This window comes from Diabrotica virgifera, chromosome 3 (genome assembly GCF_917563875.1).
Source record: "Diabrotica virgifera virgifera chromosome 3, PGI_DIABVI_V3a".
Taxonomy (NCBI): Eukaryota; Metazoa; Arthropoda; class Insecta; order Coleoptera; family Chrysomelidae; genus Diabrotica; species Diabrotica virgifera.
The window spans coordinates 9,392,112-9,410,206 of record NC_065445.1 but is presented as its reverse complement, the minus strand read 5'-3'; the positions used below and the strand labels follow the sequence as shown (position 1 = coordinate 9,410,206).

The window sequence follows — 18,095 nt, the reverse complement described above, 5'->3', positions numbered from 1 at the left end:
TGATGAGATCAAGCGAATGACTGGCTACGAACCGATGCCAAAAACAAAGAACAGAAATGAATGGAGAAAAAGAGGCTTCCATTGGACAATGGATGGAATAGCTGTTGATGATGATGATGATGTTCTTCTAAGTATTAGAATGATATTGGAGGGGTTCTACAGCTACTTGTACTCACCTTCCCAAAGTGTTAACATCTAACGTTTCAGCAAACATAGGCACCACTGAGGGATGTTGCAACTTCCAATTGGTCTCCAAATCATAATCTTCAAAGTTACAATCTTCTAAGGGATGTTCGAAAATCATAGCATCGTATTTCTCGCTGGTAGCCAGCATATTCACGAGAAAATACGAAGATAGACCCAACAGCTTGTCTTCAATTTTCGACTTGTATAATTCGGATAGTAAAAATGAAAATCTGTCGATGATCTTTTGCGGTAGGACTCCGTTTGCCTCCCAGAAGTCGAAGATTTTTTTCTGGTTGTCGATATCGGGGTCTACAAGACCGAGGATCAAGATACCTTTACACGTGTCGGTATGATCACTGTTAGTGTTGAACATAGCAATGGCCACATCGAACAAACACGACCTAAAAAATTATTTCAATAGTTATTTGTGTATTAAATATAGCTAGAATATCAAATCATAGCTGTAGACAAGATCACTGTTTGTACTGTACAACCAGTTGGAAAAATATATTTTGGAAAAATCCCCTTCATCATTGCACAATATCTGGGTTTGAGCGATCCTGACAAGTAAACAGGTCACTGTTTGAGTCGAACATCGGCAACTCTTCTGGCAGACTCTGGAGCCAGTTTTTACAGCATTGAAGCGACATGGTGGACTGAAGAGTACTGAAGGTTTGCTGAAGGATATGTTGATGGTAGTATATCTTCAAAAAATGAGATTCAGAGATGCTGCAGTCGTATCTTCTGGATCTGGCTCTTACTTACATAAACTTGATACGCAGACAATGAAACTTGAATCAACATTTGCTATTTATGGTGGTTACCACCCTACAACCACCGGTGATGGGGTTGATTAACTTAAAAATGTACTTGAATATATTTATTAACGCACTACGTAATGACAGTAACTAGTTGGTGTTGGATGGTTGTTACCCCGTCTGGACTCTAACTAATGCTGTTTCTGAATAATGAATAATCTTTCATGCCTTTTACGTACAAATAAATAAATTGTATTTGTTTGTTATGATTTCATATTTGTCTAATGTGACCGTGATTTACTAATAACAATATTTTTGTTTGCTTGCAATTTTCACTATGCGTGGCCTAGATAATTTAATATTTACTTAAGACTTTTAAAAATTAAACCGATTAAATATTCTTATTTTCTGGATGCTAATATAAATCCTTTACATACTGACAATCGATGGTCTTCTTCTTCTTCTTGTAGTTCCTACTTATATCGGAGGTTGGCTATCATCACAGCTATCCGTACCTTATTGGCGGCAGCTCTGAAAAGATCTACTGAGCTGCAACTTTACCACTCTCTTAAGTTCCTCAGCAAGAAAATTCTTCTTCTTCTACATGGATCTTTCTCCCTTAATTTTGCCCTGCATTATGAGCCTTAATATCTCATATTTCGCACCACTAGTAAGTAATGTGGCCCAAATATTCCAGCTTTCTTGTTTTGATGTTCTTTATCACCTCGCAATCCTTTTGTAGCCTTTTCAACACTTTTGCATTCATAACTCGTTGGATCCATGGTATTTTCAAAATCCTTCTATAGCACCACATCTCAAATGCTTTCAACTTCTTTATGTTGTCACTTTTAGTGTCCAGCTTTCCATTCCACAGAGCAAAATCGAGAACACGTAGCGTCTTAGGGCTCTTATCCTCAGCTCCAGAGGAAGGTCTCGAAACAAACATTTTTTTCATTTTTATAAATTATGCTTTTATTGCAATTTCGATGCGTGTCCTGATTTTTCTACCTTGGTCATTGTTTTCATTTACCCAGGTTCCCAGATATTTGCAGTTATTCAGTCTTTCTACATGAAGGCTAGATACTCTGTATCTATCCTTCCTACTGTGTGTTGCTTAGAAATAAGCATAAACTTGGTTTTCTTAACGTTCATTTGTAGCCCATATTTTATACTGACTTGATGTAATTCTTTTACTAATCGTTGCAGTTCTTCTAGCCTGTCTGCAAAAATAGCGGTATCGTCTGCAAATCTTATTTTGAATTGAGTCGAAATTCATTTCACTTATTCCCCGTTAGAGGGCGTTCTAACCATACTGCGATATAAATAGTTTTAATTTATATCGAGAAACTACGGTCGTGTTGGTGTAAATTTGTCTTCCTCAGAGCCTCCTTGACAACAGGTAGACCTAGAAATAGTACTATCGGAGGATGGAGGGAGACAGATTTAAATCAAAACGAAACCGTAGATCCTGGTTCATATCTAGTCGTCTTTGCACGAGAACGTTAAAAGCGATATATGGTAGAATATTTAGGAAAACTCAAGTTACCGCGTTCTTCCGAGGATAAACGATTACATTACGAACAAAAGAAACAATAATCAATACGTCTTTCCTACTTACCTGAACACAGCATTTGGATGATAAATATTCCGAGCCAGTGCCGTCAGAACCTTTTCAAAGTCTGGGTAAGTCACAAAATGTGTTAAACATCTCTTGATCAATTCTAAACTAAGAATTTGAATATCCAGGTTGGAATCATCGATATGTTCATTCCAATTTATTATCTGAAAGTCGGTCACTTGATCCAAGATGTCTAAAGACACATCCAGTCTTTTCAGAAGGATTTTCAAACAGATGATTCTGTCGTCTGTTTTCGTTTGGTTCAGGGTGCTTATTATACGGACGACGTGGTACGTGTCCACTATGAGAGGGTACTTGATTGCTATACCTGAAAATTGAAAGTTATGATAACCACAAGGTGAAATTTTCTCGTGTTACAACAAATGACAGAAAATATAGTTCTAAAATGCAATGCAAAAGATCTTATATCTCCAACATTGAAGAATCTATTGACTCAGTTTCAAAACAATTTTGAAATCATGTAAACTTCTTAAATAAATGCCACAGAATTCCAAATGTTATGCATTTTAATGAATTGTCACCTGAAACAAGTTAATGCTTTTACCAGGGGGGTACAACGGCCTCCTTTATTTAGATGGATTTATCCAAGTTTATTTTATGTAATTTGACCCATAGAACACGAATTTTTTGGGTAGCAGTTGGTCCGGAAATCGATAACATTGTTACAAACAGAAAACTTGCAAAATTACAAAAAAGCATTTTTTTGCAAAACAAAACAATTTTTTGTATTTTTTGGGTCATTCTAAGTAAATAGTATATTATGCAACGAGCATTTAATGATGGTCATTATGAAGCGAGTATGAGGGTTACGAAACGAGCCGTATGCGGCGAGTTTCGTATAGAGTACGAGCTTCATAATGATAGTTAAATGCAAGTTGTATACACTATTTTTTCTATGATCATTCACAACAAAAAATATATTCAAATTTATTAATTTTGTAACACAAATAAATTCAGTAGTTTGTCAGTTTGACGGTTTGTTTACATATTGAGAACTGTCAAAGCGTATGTATATGACTCGCCATTGGTCACTGCGCGTGTACCACCTTTATCGCGAATGCCATATCGCGATTCTATTGGTTAAAAAGCTGTATCTTAATGAAAATCTTTATCATAATGAAGTTCATTATGATACAGGTAGTGACATCATAATTGATATATTATAGTATGAGAATAGAAAAAAAAATGTTATTACAAGTTTTTTCGTAGGATGCATAATTTTCGAGATAAACGCGATTGCAATTTTTCGATTTTTTTTTTTAAAGTTCAACCGCGTTTATGTCGAAAACTGTAAGAACATTTTTTGCTTAGAATGACACAAAAAATACAAAAAAATGTTTTTTGTTTTGCGAAAAATCACTTTTTTGTAATTTTGCAAGATTTTTGTTTAGAACAGTCTTATCGACATCCGGACCAACTTTTACCCAAAAAATTCGTGTTCTACCGGTCAAAATACATAAAAAACTTGGGTAAATCCATCTAAATAAAGGAGGCCGTTGTACCCCCCTGGCGACAGCACTAAGTGATGAAATAGCAAATTTATTTGTGAGTCATTTCTCTAGTATATATAGATCAGATAAAGTTAATTTAAGTAACTTGAATTTTAAAGTAAAAATTCTGTTGACATTACATTCATTCAATTTTCACTTTCTGAAGTCTTTGACTATAAATGGTCTCAAAAATAACATGAGTTATGGTACTGATAGTATTCCTTCATAATTTTTAAAAATATGTGTCTACCTACAGTATATCTAAACCTCTACAAGGATTATTTAATTTATCTTTGAGACTGCACACCTTCCCTAGTAAGTGGCGTGACAGTTATATAACTCCGGTATTTAAAAACGGTAGTTTGTTGCACAATTTGTATCGTTGACCCTGCTCTTTTCCATTGCATTTTCATGAACATTTAATGCACTTTAAATCTCGATACTTTTGCACACAAACCGATGACCAAAGAATCTCCAATTAATTTCAAAACACATCTGTATCTGATCTGTATCATATACACTGCGTGTCAGAGAAAACGGGCGGCCCATAAAATTGGTCATTTTTGATGTCTCTGTTATAATCTAATATAATAATATCGCTGTTATAATATTGTTGCTAAACAGGTAAATTTTCATTGTAGACCGGGTGGACCAATCAAACTGTGTTTTTTCTCAAAGTTCACAACACCCTATGTAATATTCTAGCATTTATAAAATACTGAAATTAAAACTATACGCCGTGAGCTCGTACGTAGAGGGGATATTTAAAAGTTCGTGAGCGCCAGTAGAGACAAGTCAGGGAACTTTTTCTGGAAATTTGACATAAATGTCAATGTGATTAATTTAAAACATCGAAATTAAAAACATTATTAGGAAAAAATATTAGTTGGTCAAAGCTGTGGTATATATTTTTGCCTTAAATATACTTGCGTTCTAAATATTTGAATTTAAGTTTTTTTAATATTTCGTAATATGTAATTATAAATTAATATCTTCATCTAAGCGCCATCTACACGATAATTGTGAAAGTATCTGAAGTAAGAAACTAATATTTCATCAATAGAACGTCAAAATGATTAGCATAATCTTAAAAAAATCGATTACAATGTAATAACTTTTTTGCGTTGTAAATATTACGCGATAAAAATTAAATAATAAATTTAAAAATTTCCGGCGAAAGTCGCTAGTAATCCGCTAGTTAGCGACACCGGCGAAGCTCAGAGCGTATAGCCTTAAGTTTTCTTAAACTGTTTATTCTGTTTTTTTTATTCATTCGCTTATGTTGGATAATAAAAAGTTAGGTACTTTAACAACTATCCATGTTATTCATCAGTACAGGGTGTTTCTAAATAAGTGCGACAAACTTTAAGGGGTAATTCTGCATGAAAAAATAATGACGGTTTACTTTATAAACATATGTCCGCAAATGCTTCGTTTCCTAGATACGGGATGTTGGCCGGTTGAGATATGCAAATCAAATTTGGTAGGTTATAAAAGGTAGTTATTGTGCATTTTTTTGACATACAATTAAGAATTTTGGGGCCGCGTAGCTAAGCGGTAGTGTGCTTGGCTCGCGTGCCGGTGGTCCGGAGTTCAAATCCTACCGCCGGCAAGAACAACTAGACATTTAAAAAAAATGTTTATAGGCCCCAGGTCGACTCAGCCTGAATAAAATGAGTACCTTGGGTAAAACCAGGGGTAATAATAGGCGGTTGAAGCGTAGCACTGGCCCTGTTACCTTCCTTGTATACCGTAGGCCCTAGATATAGCAGACTACCCTGATATACTCCCAAAGCAACAACGGTATAAAACGGGAGACTATTATTATTATTAAGAATTTTATGTTCACCACTGGCGCACTAAAGGGTCATATTACCCGTATGCGTGCCAATGGTGAAAATTAAATTCCTAATTGTATATCAAAGAATGTGCAATAACTACCTCTTAAAACCCACTAAATTTCATTTGCATATCTTAACCGGTTTTAGAGCAATAAATAAATCGTCAGTCTGTCATACGAAATAAGTCGATAAGTCGGAAATTGAAATTTACTAAACGCAACAGCAAGTCACTTACTGTCACTTGCTGTTGCGTTTAGTAAATTTCAATTTCCGACTTATTTCGTATGCTTTAAATGATGACGCACGGGTAAAGATTCGCGGACTCAACTGTATATAATTATTTATTAACAATCAGAATTTCGTATTCTCTAAGTTAATTTGATAACAAGCACAATAACAAAAACTATAATATTGTACCCTAATATGGCGTTATGAGGCACATCACCCAGCGGTTTCACCTCAGTGTCAGCGAAGATCTATGGGCCATAATCTTCGCAATCTTCTGTTGTTTATTGGCTGGAGTAGTGGTAATATTAATTGGTTGGGGTGGCCTTCCAATTTCTCGTGGTGTCTGTTGGCTCTATTCTGAATCACTGTACTGATTAACGGTCAATAACTGTCAGTCTGTAAGAAAAATTTCAACATCCCGTATCTAGGAAACGAAGCATTTGCGGAAATATGTTTATAAAGCAAACGGTCATTATCTTTTCATGCAGAATTACCCCTTGAGGTTTGTCGCACTTATTTAGACACACCATGTACTGATAAAGAATATGAATAGTTGTTAAAGTATCTTATCCAACATAAGCGAATGAATCAAAAAACAGAATGTTATGAAAACATGAGGCTATAGTTGGGTTTTAATTTCAGTATTTTATAAATGCTAAAATATTCCACAGGGTAACGCGAACTTTTTGAGAAAAAAAAACACAGTTTGATTGGTTCACCCGGTATTCGGTATACAATGAAAATTTACCTGTTTAGCAACAATATTGTTACTGCGATATTGCTAAAGAATAAGGCCTGCTAAAGGTGTAGATATTAAAAAAATCACTTAAATCGGACAACAGGTTTAGGAAATTCGAGACATCAAAAATAACCAATTTTGTGGGCTACCCGTTTTCTCTGACGCGCAGTGTAGATATTTAGAAGTCACTTTATTATATTCTTTTACTAAATGTTCTATAAACCCTATAAATCCTTACCTTCTAGACAAGCGACGTACTTATCAATTGGCCACATGTTTTTTAGAAAGTCACTGACTCTTTCAACGTATTCCTCCGCCTTTAGAACGTTCAACATTGGCCCCAAAGTTTCTGCGCATGCTCTGTAGATCCTTCTCTCTGACGACTTTAGTGGCTTCAACATCAGTTCTAAACAAAAACGAAACGATATAGTAAAAGATCTTAAAAAGACTTTAAACTTAAAGTAGCATAATACTATTATAAAAATTCTGTTATAACATACGAACTACAGTATTATTGTCCTGTAAATAATAATTTAACAAAACAATGCAAAATTCGCTGCGTTATCCATTTAAACAGAAACACAAGCAAAATCCTTGGGACAATCCAATACAAACTGTTGATAGGATGTAGTTGAGTTAGGCACTAAAATTTCAATGACTATCTTATATAACACTTTCAGCTCCGGGCCAATATCAGATATTTGTCTCATGAGCCACTTTTATACAGTCATTGGAAAATTGTTGAAGTGTAAACACGGTAGCCGTGTCGATGGGGCCTGATTGATAACAGTGTGAACACGGGAGCCGCGTCGGCGGACTTGAAAGTGTTAAGGAAGATGGTATGACACTCTTAAAGACGATGGAAGTCTTGGCTGCATCATAGATAGTGCATCTTATAAATATGAGCAGGTAAAAGAGGAAAAAGGAATCGCTACGCTCTAGAGAGCTGCGTCGAAGGAAGGCCGCTTGGTTAAGGGGAGGGTATGGTTTGAAATCAACATATCAAGCACATTGTTGTGAATTTTTTTCGAAGCTATGGTACAATTATTTTATTTTTAAATTAAATAAACATATTAAGTAAAATTCAAAGAATATTTAGAAAAAAAATTAGTCCAAAATATTGAAAAATAAGCCATTGGTGACAAATTTTGACAGGCAGCTCACAAAAAAATGGATTTTGCGGTGGACATCAGAACTGGTCACTAGATCATAGGAAACAAAAAATTCAAAAAGATTTAATTAGCTTATGAGTTTCACGAGGTCACAACGTCGAGTTTTTTATTCTTAATGATTTTTGAATTTTTGGTATCACTCAGAAGTCAAAAAAATGAAATTTTTGGTAAAAATTTTGGTGAAAATCAACAGATTTATTATTGTTGAACAAAAAATAAGCAAAAAAAGAAAAATACCTCGACGTTGTTATCTCATGAAATGTCTAAAGAAAATCTGTGCAAAATATCAGGTAGATCGGCCGAGTAGTTTTTCAGTTACAATGTCCATCGCATTTGAAAAAGAAGTTTTGAGAAAAATGCGTTTAAAGTTTTGACAACTGCATATTCATCTTCGTATTTGTCTGCCCAATCGTAAAGTGATGCACATCGGTATATGTTTTTTGAATCAAGGAGTAATCTACAAAAGAGAAGGCGAACAGTTGCTTAACGTTTCTCACTAAGCTCAAGCGTGCTGGCGCGAAGTCGCGGCAAAGCGAGTCGAAGGTGAGGATATTCAACACGCTGTATCTCTGGTAATTTTACTCCGATTATTTTGAAATTTTCAAAGCTCAATTTCAATTTTCAAACTATTCTTGAAAGTATGCACTTTTATTTGAAATAATAAAAAGAATTAAATATTTCAAACCATACCCCCCTCGCCCTTAAGAAAGCACCCAATAAAAGCAATAAGAGAGTTTTATAAGTAATATTCTACTTTTATATGGACCAGGGATCGCAGATTCAGCAATTGTAAGTGATAAGTGATTAACATATTGTAATGATTGTGTATATATCGAACGCGCACCGCCGCACTGTGGTTCCAAATGCCGAAAACGTGGTAATGAACCTTTAAAAGCGTATATTGTTTATACAATTCGGAATTACTTTCGTTCTTAAGGCTTTTTGGCATCGGTAATTACGAATCTGACATTATTTTTTCTGAAAAACAAAATGGCGGATCCAACATGGCGGATCCAACAGGGCGGAAAGAAATTTAAAATATCAATTAAAACGCAAATTTTTTTGTCAAAGTTGGTAGTTTAATGTCGCTGATTACAAATCTAGCATAATTTTTGAAGTTATACTTCTTTACCGGCGATAGAGGGTGAATTTTTATATGGTAAAACCTAGCGACCGGGCGCATGCGCATTATAACTTTGTTCTGATTGGATGTTCAAATGACATGTCAAAAATTATTCAATATGGCGGCTGTGGCACAGCTGTAGTTAGATTATTAATGGTTGTTGCGTTTTAAAATTTGTGTGAAAAGAAACAACAAACAAAAGTTAGTTAATAGTTATACTGCCTTTTTAAATAGTTTTCATATACCTATATTTTTGGACTTTTGGACTATTTTGGACAAGGAAAACTCATTCTAATTTGGTAAGTAGTTTTTATTATAATCATATTGTAATTATACATTTGGATTAGGTTGAAATACATACATTTATTTTCTCAAGAATGCGGATTTTAGAGAGAATTCCCAAATTAGGTTCGATTTTTATTTTTAAATTATGATTTTTTGGCGTAGATTTATTTATCTAGTAGGTATGTAATGCTTTAATTTACATACTTAATTTGATTACCAACAAAAGTTCTACCAATCTTCATCTAATATATTGTTTTCTTACTATTTTGTTATATTTTTATATTTTCTTCCACAAAATTTAAACTACATAATTTAATTTACAATACAACTGTCAAACAGTAAAACGTTCAGTTACCGTATTTTTCCACATGATAAATAATGTGGGATTGGACGAGTGAGTCGACGCTTCGATTACGAGTCAAAGCGCCACGAAATTTACGGGTTCAATTCCCGATGCAAGTTTTATTTTTTTATTTTTTTATGCATGTTATGATTGTAAGTATATTTGTTATATAATTTTTTTTTTCAGAAAATGCGTATTTAAAATTTTTGCCAACAATTATTATCGTTCAGAAATCATTTTTTCTTTGTGGCATTTTTCAATGTGTTTGTGTGCGTTTTATTCTAGTTTTTTAAATTTTTGGTATTGTCTTAAAAATCACATAATATGTAGTAGAAGTATAACTTCTTACGTGCGTACAAAGTACACACACATTCTTGTTTTTAAAACAAAATGGCGGATCCAATATGACCGAAAGAAATTCAAAAACATAAAAATTTTATATTACAAGGGACTTTTGAAATTGCTGATTACCAATATATTTTCTTTATGAAGTACAATATTCAGAACCTATTACTTACGTACAACCGCCCATACATACTCAACAATCGCCAGAATCATGTAAGATGCGTCATTTTCCACTTTTGTATTCAAACAACTCGGCAATGCATAGGCAGTCATAAACAGCTAAACCAAAGTGATTCTGTATCTTCTTACTATATATTTTAAGATTAATAAACATTAGTCGCAGAATTATGCAGAATTTTGTACTTTTTGAATGTATTTTTAAAAAATTTTGATTAATTCAAGTATATTTTCACTATTAATGCATTAACAAATTTAAGGCATTTATTGTTACTAAATCTTAAGTTAATTTCCATCTTACATTACTGCACTCTTGAAAAACAAGAATCTGCTTTACAGCGATAAAATTGATAAACTACAAAACGTTTTACAGCGTTTTCAATATACGCGTTATTTTTCACTTTCTCTGCCGGCCAAAATAACCTCGGACATGGCTCACTTGTTCCTGAGCTCTGAACCAGAATACATCCAGTCTGATCCTTATACCTGCGTATTATGACTCTAAGATAGTATGAGAAAACAACTATAAACATGAAAATCCCTACATAGGAACTTTTTTTCGCCTCATGACCACGTTTTCAGCATTTGGAACCACTGTGCGCCGGCACGTCGAGAAAATCCAACAGTGTGCGCGTTCGATCTACATCCCACCATAGAACAACTAAGTTTCACTAAGACAACAGTTTCCGAACCCTAAAAAAAGTTATATACTTACCTAAAAATCGATGTTCCTCACCCCTCTCCCACGGCTCCAGACCATTGACTAACAGCACAGACGAAACGTATATACCAATCTCTGCTGTCTCTTTCGTAGAAAATAAATTCTCGATGACTTGTGTGGGCACTCTGAGATGTTTCTTCCACGCCTCGGTGATTAGTTTCAGCAACTCGATGTTGTATTTAAATACATCTTGGCGGTCTCTTTCTAGGTTTTTTATTAAGAATTCGAGAAGCTTAGAAGCCAAAACCGCTTCTTGATTAGAGAGATTTGGTATCATGGATGCCCATTTTGAAATAATTACAAGCTAGAAGATATAGATTGTTAGAGCATAGATATAGAAATTAGATAAACATTATAATGAAACTCACAGGAATTCTTGTCGTTATAAGTAATTTTTAAATCAGTCATATTCGCTTTGTACTCCCTCTCTAGTCTCTTTCTCCCTCTCTCTCTCTCTCTTAAGTCTCGCCCTCTCTCTCTCGCAAGACGTTCGATGCGTATGTCGCTCATCGGGGACATCCGATTTCCCTCTCCAGTGCTGATGTCGCTGATGAGCGATATGGGCTCACTTACGTTATATTACAAAAATTATTTCAGGTTCTGGGAGAAGTACTTCAAAAAACATGCAGCCAACGTGTTAAGTTTCTCCCTCTCTCTCACTAGTATCTCCCTCCCTCTAGTATTTTCTTCCCTCTCTCTCTCTAGTCTCTCCCTCCCTCTCATTAATATCTCTCTCTCTTTTTCTGTCTCTCTCTCTCTCTCTCTCTCTCTCTCTCTCTCTCTCTCTCTCTCTCTCTCTCTCTAGTTTTTCCATCTCTCTCTCTCTGTAGTCTTTCCATCTCTCTCTCTCTAGTCTTTCCATCTCTCTCTCTCTCTAGTCTTTCTATCTCTCTCTCTCTCTAGTCTTTCCATCTCTCTCTCTCTAGTCTTTCCATCCCTCTCTCTCTCTAGTCTCTCTCTCCCTCCCTGGACTATTTTTTTATTGATGACATTTTTCTTCGCACTTTTATTGAATTAAAAATAATTATAGCGACCATAACTTACCATATCCGTAACGAAATAGTTAATAGTACTTCCGGCACACAGATCAACGATAAACTTTATTAAAGGCTCCAGAAAAAATTTTGCATAGCGATTGAAGATGTGTATCATATTATCAATGACTTTGACCAAGAAAATTTTCACATTTTTATGAGTGGTGTCACTTAAAAGCATAGATCTTAGCCCTAAAAAGAACAAACAAATAGAAAAATATGTACAAGCGTATTGGAAGAATAAAGCATTGAAAACTATTGTTTACTACACTTCCAGCATAATTTATTACAACTTAAAAAAAATAAAATAAAAAGGAAAGAATTCCTCTCATTGGCTGTATTCGCGGTGTGCAAGTACTTGGAAGGGATACGTTAAACGATCGTGCGCGAATAGCGGAGAAATATTGCAACTTTCTTAAATAATTCATATTGTCAATTGAAATTGTCAAATTGACGTACATTTCATATCTACTGTCATTGAAAAAGAAAAATTATATGTTGCTCTACAATATTGATATGATATGCAATTATTATATAAAGGTAAATTTAATTAATTGTAGTTTGCTTGAAGTACTCCATTTTAATAACTAATTTTATTTACTACATATAATTGTTTACGTTTTACTAACATAACCTGAATCTTATTTTTTCTTATTATTTTTTTGGGCTATAGCCTTGACAATTATCCAGTAACTAGGACTAATATAATTGGCCAATATAATTAAAAGTGCGAATAAAAGTGCAGAGCTATGAAACCAGGTGTCGCTTTGCCGAACTTGCACGGTCCCAATACCATAATAAAAAATTACCAAGGAAGTAAAAATCTTCTCTTGTAGGTAGATGGTATATAATTTATTAAAATTTTCTAAAAAGATCTAAGTTGGACTTAAAGTGGGTACATCAATAGTACAAAACAAACGTTTTCGGACTAATCAGTCCATCATCAGGTTAAAAACTTCAGATAAGTAGTTGGAACTAGCTACATAGGTAGGTCGAGTGACCTTACCAGTATAAAAATTAAGCCATTTCGGCTGCATCGATGGCGACAATAAGTTGATGTTATAAGAATACAATGTAATTAGACTATAATGGAGTCTTCATCTTGGCTTCAAACTTCAGTCTGTCAGTTTAAAGCCAAGATGAAGACTCCATTATAGTCTAATTACATTGTATTCTTATAACATCGATTTATTGTCGCCATCGATGTAGCCGAAATGGCTTAATTTTTATACTGGTAAGGTCATTCGACCTACCTATGTAGCTAGTTCCAACTACTTTGGATCTGAAGTCTTTAACCTGATGATGGACTGATTAGTCCGAAAACGTTTGTTTTGTACTATTGATGTATCCACTTAAGTCTAACGTGGATCTTTTTAGAAAATTTTAATAAATTATATATCATCTACATAAAAGAAAAGATTTTTACTTCCTTAGTAATTTATTACAACTTGTTTTCACTACAGCTGTTTGTAAAATGGCTTTCTCAAGAGATATATTTTTACTATGCGTTTACACTTTTTAGTGGTTAACTGAATAACTTCGGGAAGACTTTATTCCCAAAGCACTTACACTTACATGTGATGACAGTCCAAAAACTGTCGGTCAAACTGGTAGAAACTTTAAAAAACGTATAGCAGAACACACAAAGACTTTCAATAATAGAAAAACAGATTCTACGTGCGCACTTTTATCTTGTTGAACATAATCATTCTTTTAACGACCAATGTCAAATTTTCCATACTCAAAATAAAGGCCTTAAGCTTTCTTTATTAGAATATATGGAAATACAGACATAGACAAACAGCTCTCCCCTCTACAACTTATTCAGTTAAAGACTATGAAGTGTAGACGCATAGTAAAAGTACATCACTTGAGAAAAACACTCTGCCGAAACAGCTGCAGTGAAAATAAAAAGTAATAAATGTTGTGGAAGCGTAAAAAACAAATTTTAAATGTTTGATTCTTAGATAAAATGAATTTCCATCAAGTGAGGGTAGAATCCATCTTACTTATTCCTCTTCATTCCATGCGGAGCATATAGACCAAGAGGCAGCGCTGAAAAATCTCTTTGAATTTACTAAAGCTAGATTTTTCACAGTTGATTACTGTGAGTGTGTAGAGAAACATACTGCGGTCGGTCAAGTGAAACGTAGAACAGGGGTTACTGAGAGGGTATCAAAGTTGCTTTCCTACGAAGGTAATTAAATCCATTTACTAAGACTGAAAATCAGTACACACATTCTAAATTAAATATAAATAAAAGTTATTATAGTCGGTCAGCTGTATGACGGGACAGAGCCGGTCGGTCGGCCCCAATAGAGCTTTTCATCGATTGTCATTTGTCTCGAGCTTGTGTCACGATTAATATATCTACGTCATACAACGTCATACAACTTTGGTTTGTATCATTGGTATAAATAATAACGTATGACGTCGATATAATATTATGTGACACATGACAGAAGCTCGAAACAAATGACTGTGAATGAAAGCCCTATAGTCGATTGAGGAAATGAAGCAATTTGCCTCGCAATTTTTTTGTCCAGCATGGATTTACTTGAAATTTGCACAGAAGGTAGGGAATAGTCCAAGGATCATTTTCTATATCATGCCGCATTCATACGCTAAAACCTTGGGGGTGGGAATTTTTTATTACATTTTAACCATGTAATTCGATGGAAAAAGTGATTCTAAGAAAAAAATGTTTTTTATATTTTCTTCGTAAAACTAATATTTTTCGAGTTATTCGCGCTTGAAAATAACAGTTTTTCAACCAAAAAAATATTTTTTAGAGGGTTTTTTGAGAATACCTCAAAAAAAAATTCTATATATTTTTGAAGATAAAAAGTTTCTTCAAAAATGATTTTGTAGGATTTTTAAAGAGCTATAAGGCTGTATTCCTTAAATGTATTCCTGTTAAAAAAAGCTAACCTTTAACATGCCGTATCTCGGTTTGTATTGGTCTTAAAGATATTATTGGAAAAGAATTCGGTTTGTGTTACTAAAAGATACAATGTTGATATCTACAGTTTTTTTAATTAAATGCATATTTTTCGAGGTATTCTCAAAAAACCCTCTAAAAAAGTCGAACTTTTCGTCGAAAAACTGTTATTTTCAAGCGCGAATAACTCGAAAAATATTAGTTTTACGAAGAAAATGTAAAAAACATTTTTTTCTTAGAACCACTTTTTCCATCGAATTACATGGTTAAAATGTAATAAAAAAAATCCCACCCTCGAGGTGGGGTGGCAACCACCCCCAGGGTTTTAGCGTATGATAGCGGCATGATATAGAAAATGATCCTTGGACTATTCCCTACCTTCTGTGAAAATTTCAAGTAAATCCATGCTGGACCAAAAAAATTGCGAGCCAAAATGCTTCCATTTCCTCAATCGACTATTGGGGCCGACCGACCGGCTCTGTCCCGTCATACAGCTGACCGACTATAATAACTTTTATTTATATAGAATGTGTGTACTGATTTTCAGCCTTAGTAAATGGATTTAATTACCTTCGTAGGAAAGCAACTTTGATACCCTCTCAGTAACCCCTGTTCTATGTTTCGCTTGACCAACCGCAGTATGTTTCTCTACACAGTCACAGCAATCAACTGTGAAAAATCTAGCTTTAGTAAATTCAAAGAGATTTTTCAGCGTTGCCTCTCGGTCTAATAGGGCGTCAACTGTCTGCCTCCATTCTGTCCGATCCTTTGCACTGATATTTATTTCTGTCCAGGTTTTCCCCAATAGCATTAATTTCTTTCTCAATACTTCTTTTCCACGTTTCTACGGGTCTACCTGGTCTTCTCTTTCCATGTGGTGTGTATTCTAGGGCTTGCCTCGCTATGGCTGTGTCAGGTCTCCTTAGTGTGTGCCCCATCCAACTTCATTTCCTATTGCATATTGTCTTATTTATAGGTTCCTGGTTAGTTATTGTCCATAACTCTTGGTTTGATATGCGATTTGGACAGTAAATGTTAAGAATCTTCCTTAGACGTTTATTTATGAACACCTGCATCTGTCTGATACATTTTCTAGGCACTTTCCAAGTTTCTGCTCCATATAGTAGCACAGTCTTCACGTTGCTGTTGAATAACCTTATCTTTGTTTTACTTTGTTTTTGTTTTGTAGGTAGAATCCATCACTTATATGTAAATATCACAAAATTAGATAAATATACTCACATTTCATCCACTCTGGTAAAGCTATATTTTCCTCGTCATCAAAAGGCATCTGGCACACTCCTGTATCAAACATGTGCTGGATGACACTACAAACGGTGCCCATACATTCGTGTTCATTTATTTCCGTTGCATCTAAAAACAACTCGACCTGAAATCGCCTGTTCTCTTGCATCTTTTTCATTCCGGCACTTTCGGAACGTAGTACGCTATTGGTAAAGTCGAATTTAGTGACATCTTCGCTTAAGGAACTGTTAAAAAGTCTTTGAGATTCGATGTAGTGTAAGCTTTTGGACATATTATCTGAAAAAGTGATGATCGTTTATTAATAACAGTCTACTTCTACCACTCCCATTCGATGCGCGCTAGAGATAGAAACCAGGAAAAGGTATAAGAAAGTGTAGATATTAACAGAAAACCGAGTTCTATCAGAATACTTTTTATTTAAATTAAACTTATATTTTACTGAATGGTGTCTAACAGAGCTACCCATTACAAGTAAGTTACCTTTCTAGGTAACAACCTTAAATGTACATAGCCTTGCTCTTTATTATAGCGGCTTTGCTTTGTAATGAAATATGACTGCGAGTCTTAATCTATCTACGCTTTAATTAACTGATAGTGTCCTTTGGAGTTGATGATTCAGATTTCTCACGGAGTTCAATATCAGGATCCAGCAACGGCGTAACCAGGATGATCCTAAGGGGGAGGGGGATGTTGTAAAATGGTCTGGAATCAGAAAAAGAACATGAGGGGTGGGGCACGGTAATGGAATGAATGATAATAGACTTGGAAATGTTGCAAAAGATGAGAAACCAGAAACCGAACACCAACAGAAAGCAAAGGTGGACTTTGATATCGGAATTCTAACTTAGACTACAACTTTGAAAAAACCAGGCATTTTCTTGAAATAAAAATAAGGATAACTTTTTCCTTGGGATTTTCATACCTGTGGTTCAACAACCACATTATTTTGACATATGTCATCAAATGCTATCTATCAAAATTTCAAGAATAATAACAGTTATGTTGATGATGACAAAACAGCGATGAAAAAAAAGCAGTCTTTTGTAATATAGTTTTTTAACCCTTATGGGCAGCCAAAGTCCGAAAATTGTATTTTTTCAAGTTTTTTTTGGGTTATGATTGAAAACTACTCTCTGAAATCTTCTCTTTCCAAGGATATATAACACATTATAGTATAAAATATCCATGATTTCAAAATTATTTGTTTGTTGAAGGTCTTCACTCAACTTACCGTGTATCGGTCAACGGCGTAACCAGGATGATCCTAAGGGGAGGGGGGCTTACAACTTCTTCTTCTTCAAGTGCCGTCTCCTAATCGGAGGTTGGATATCATCATCACTATCTTTACTGTATCCACCGCTGCTCTAAAGAGTTCTATAGAACTGCATCTAAACCAGTCCCTTAAATTCTTTAACCATGGCACTCTCCTTCTTCCTATACTCCTTCCGCCTCGTTATCTTTCCTTTACAACTACTGGAGGGAATACCACCAAATTAGCTTTCTTTATAGCATATTAGGGTGTTTTATGTTTTTGCGATTTCCCGAATACTGGATTTTTTAACTTTTGATGTCAAATATCTCTGGATCCTTAGATGATAGAAGGTCCAAATTTTTACAGAAGTTGTAGATAGATAATATCAAGTTCCGGGTAAAGTTTTATTGAAAAATGTACAAAAACAAGTCCAATAAAAAATAAAATCTAAACTTTTTTGGGTTTTTTTGTAAAAGTATTTTCAAAAATTTTTAAAATAAATGTTTCTTTCACTCTAACTTTACAAAAATCTACGCGGGATTAAACAATACATCT

The 18,095-nt window shown here is 34.5% G+C and overlaps 1 protein-coding gene across 1 annotated transcript in view; it reads right to left on the bottom strand.

Moving 5' to 3' along the window:
* Window positions 1–18,095, bottom strand: part of LOC114324552 (DNA-dependent protein kinase catalytic subunit) — a 105,402-nt gene that overhangs the window by 58,955 nt on the left and 28,352 nt on the right. Inside the window, exons 13-18 of the mRNA XM_028272413.2 lie at window positions 16,265–16,564; window positions 12,092–12,273; window positions 11,042–11,351; window positions 7,120–7,287; window positions 2,563–2,890; window positions 177–587 (exon numbers count right to left, since the gene is read on the bottom strand). Of these exons, the coding sequence (XP_028128214.2) occupies window positions 177–587; window positions 2,563–2,890; window positions 7,120–7,287; window positions 11,042–11,351; window positions 12,092–12,273; window positions 16,265–16,564 (1,699 nt within the window). The remainder of the gene's footprint in view (window positions 1–176; window positions 588–2,562; window positions 2,891–7,119; window positions 7,288–11,041; window positions 11,352–12,091; window positions 12,274–16,264; window positions 16,565–18,095) is intronic.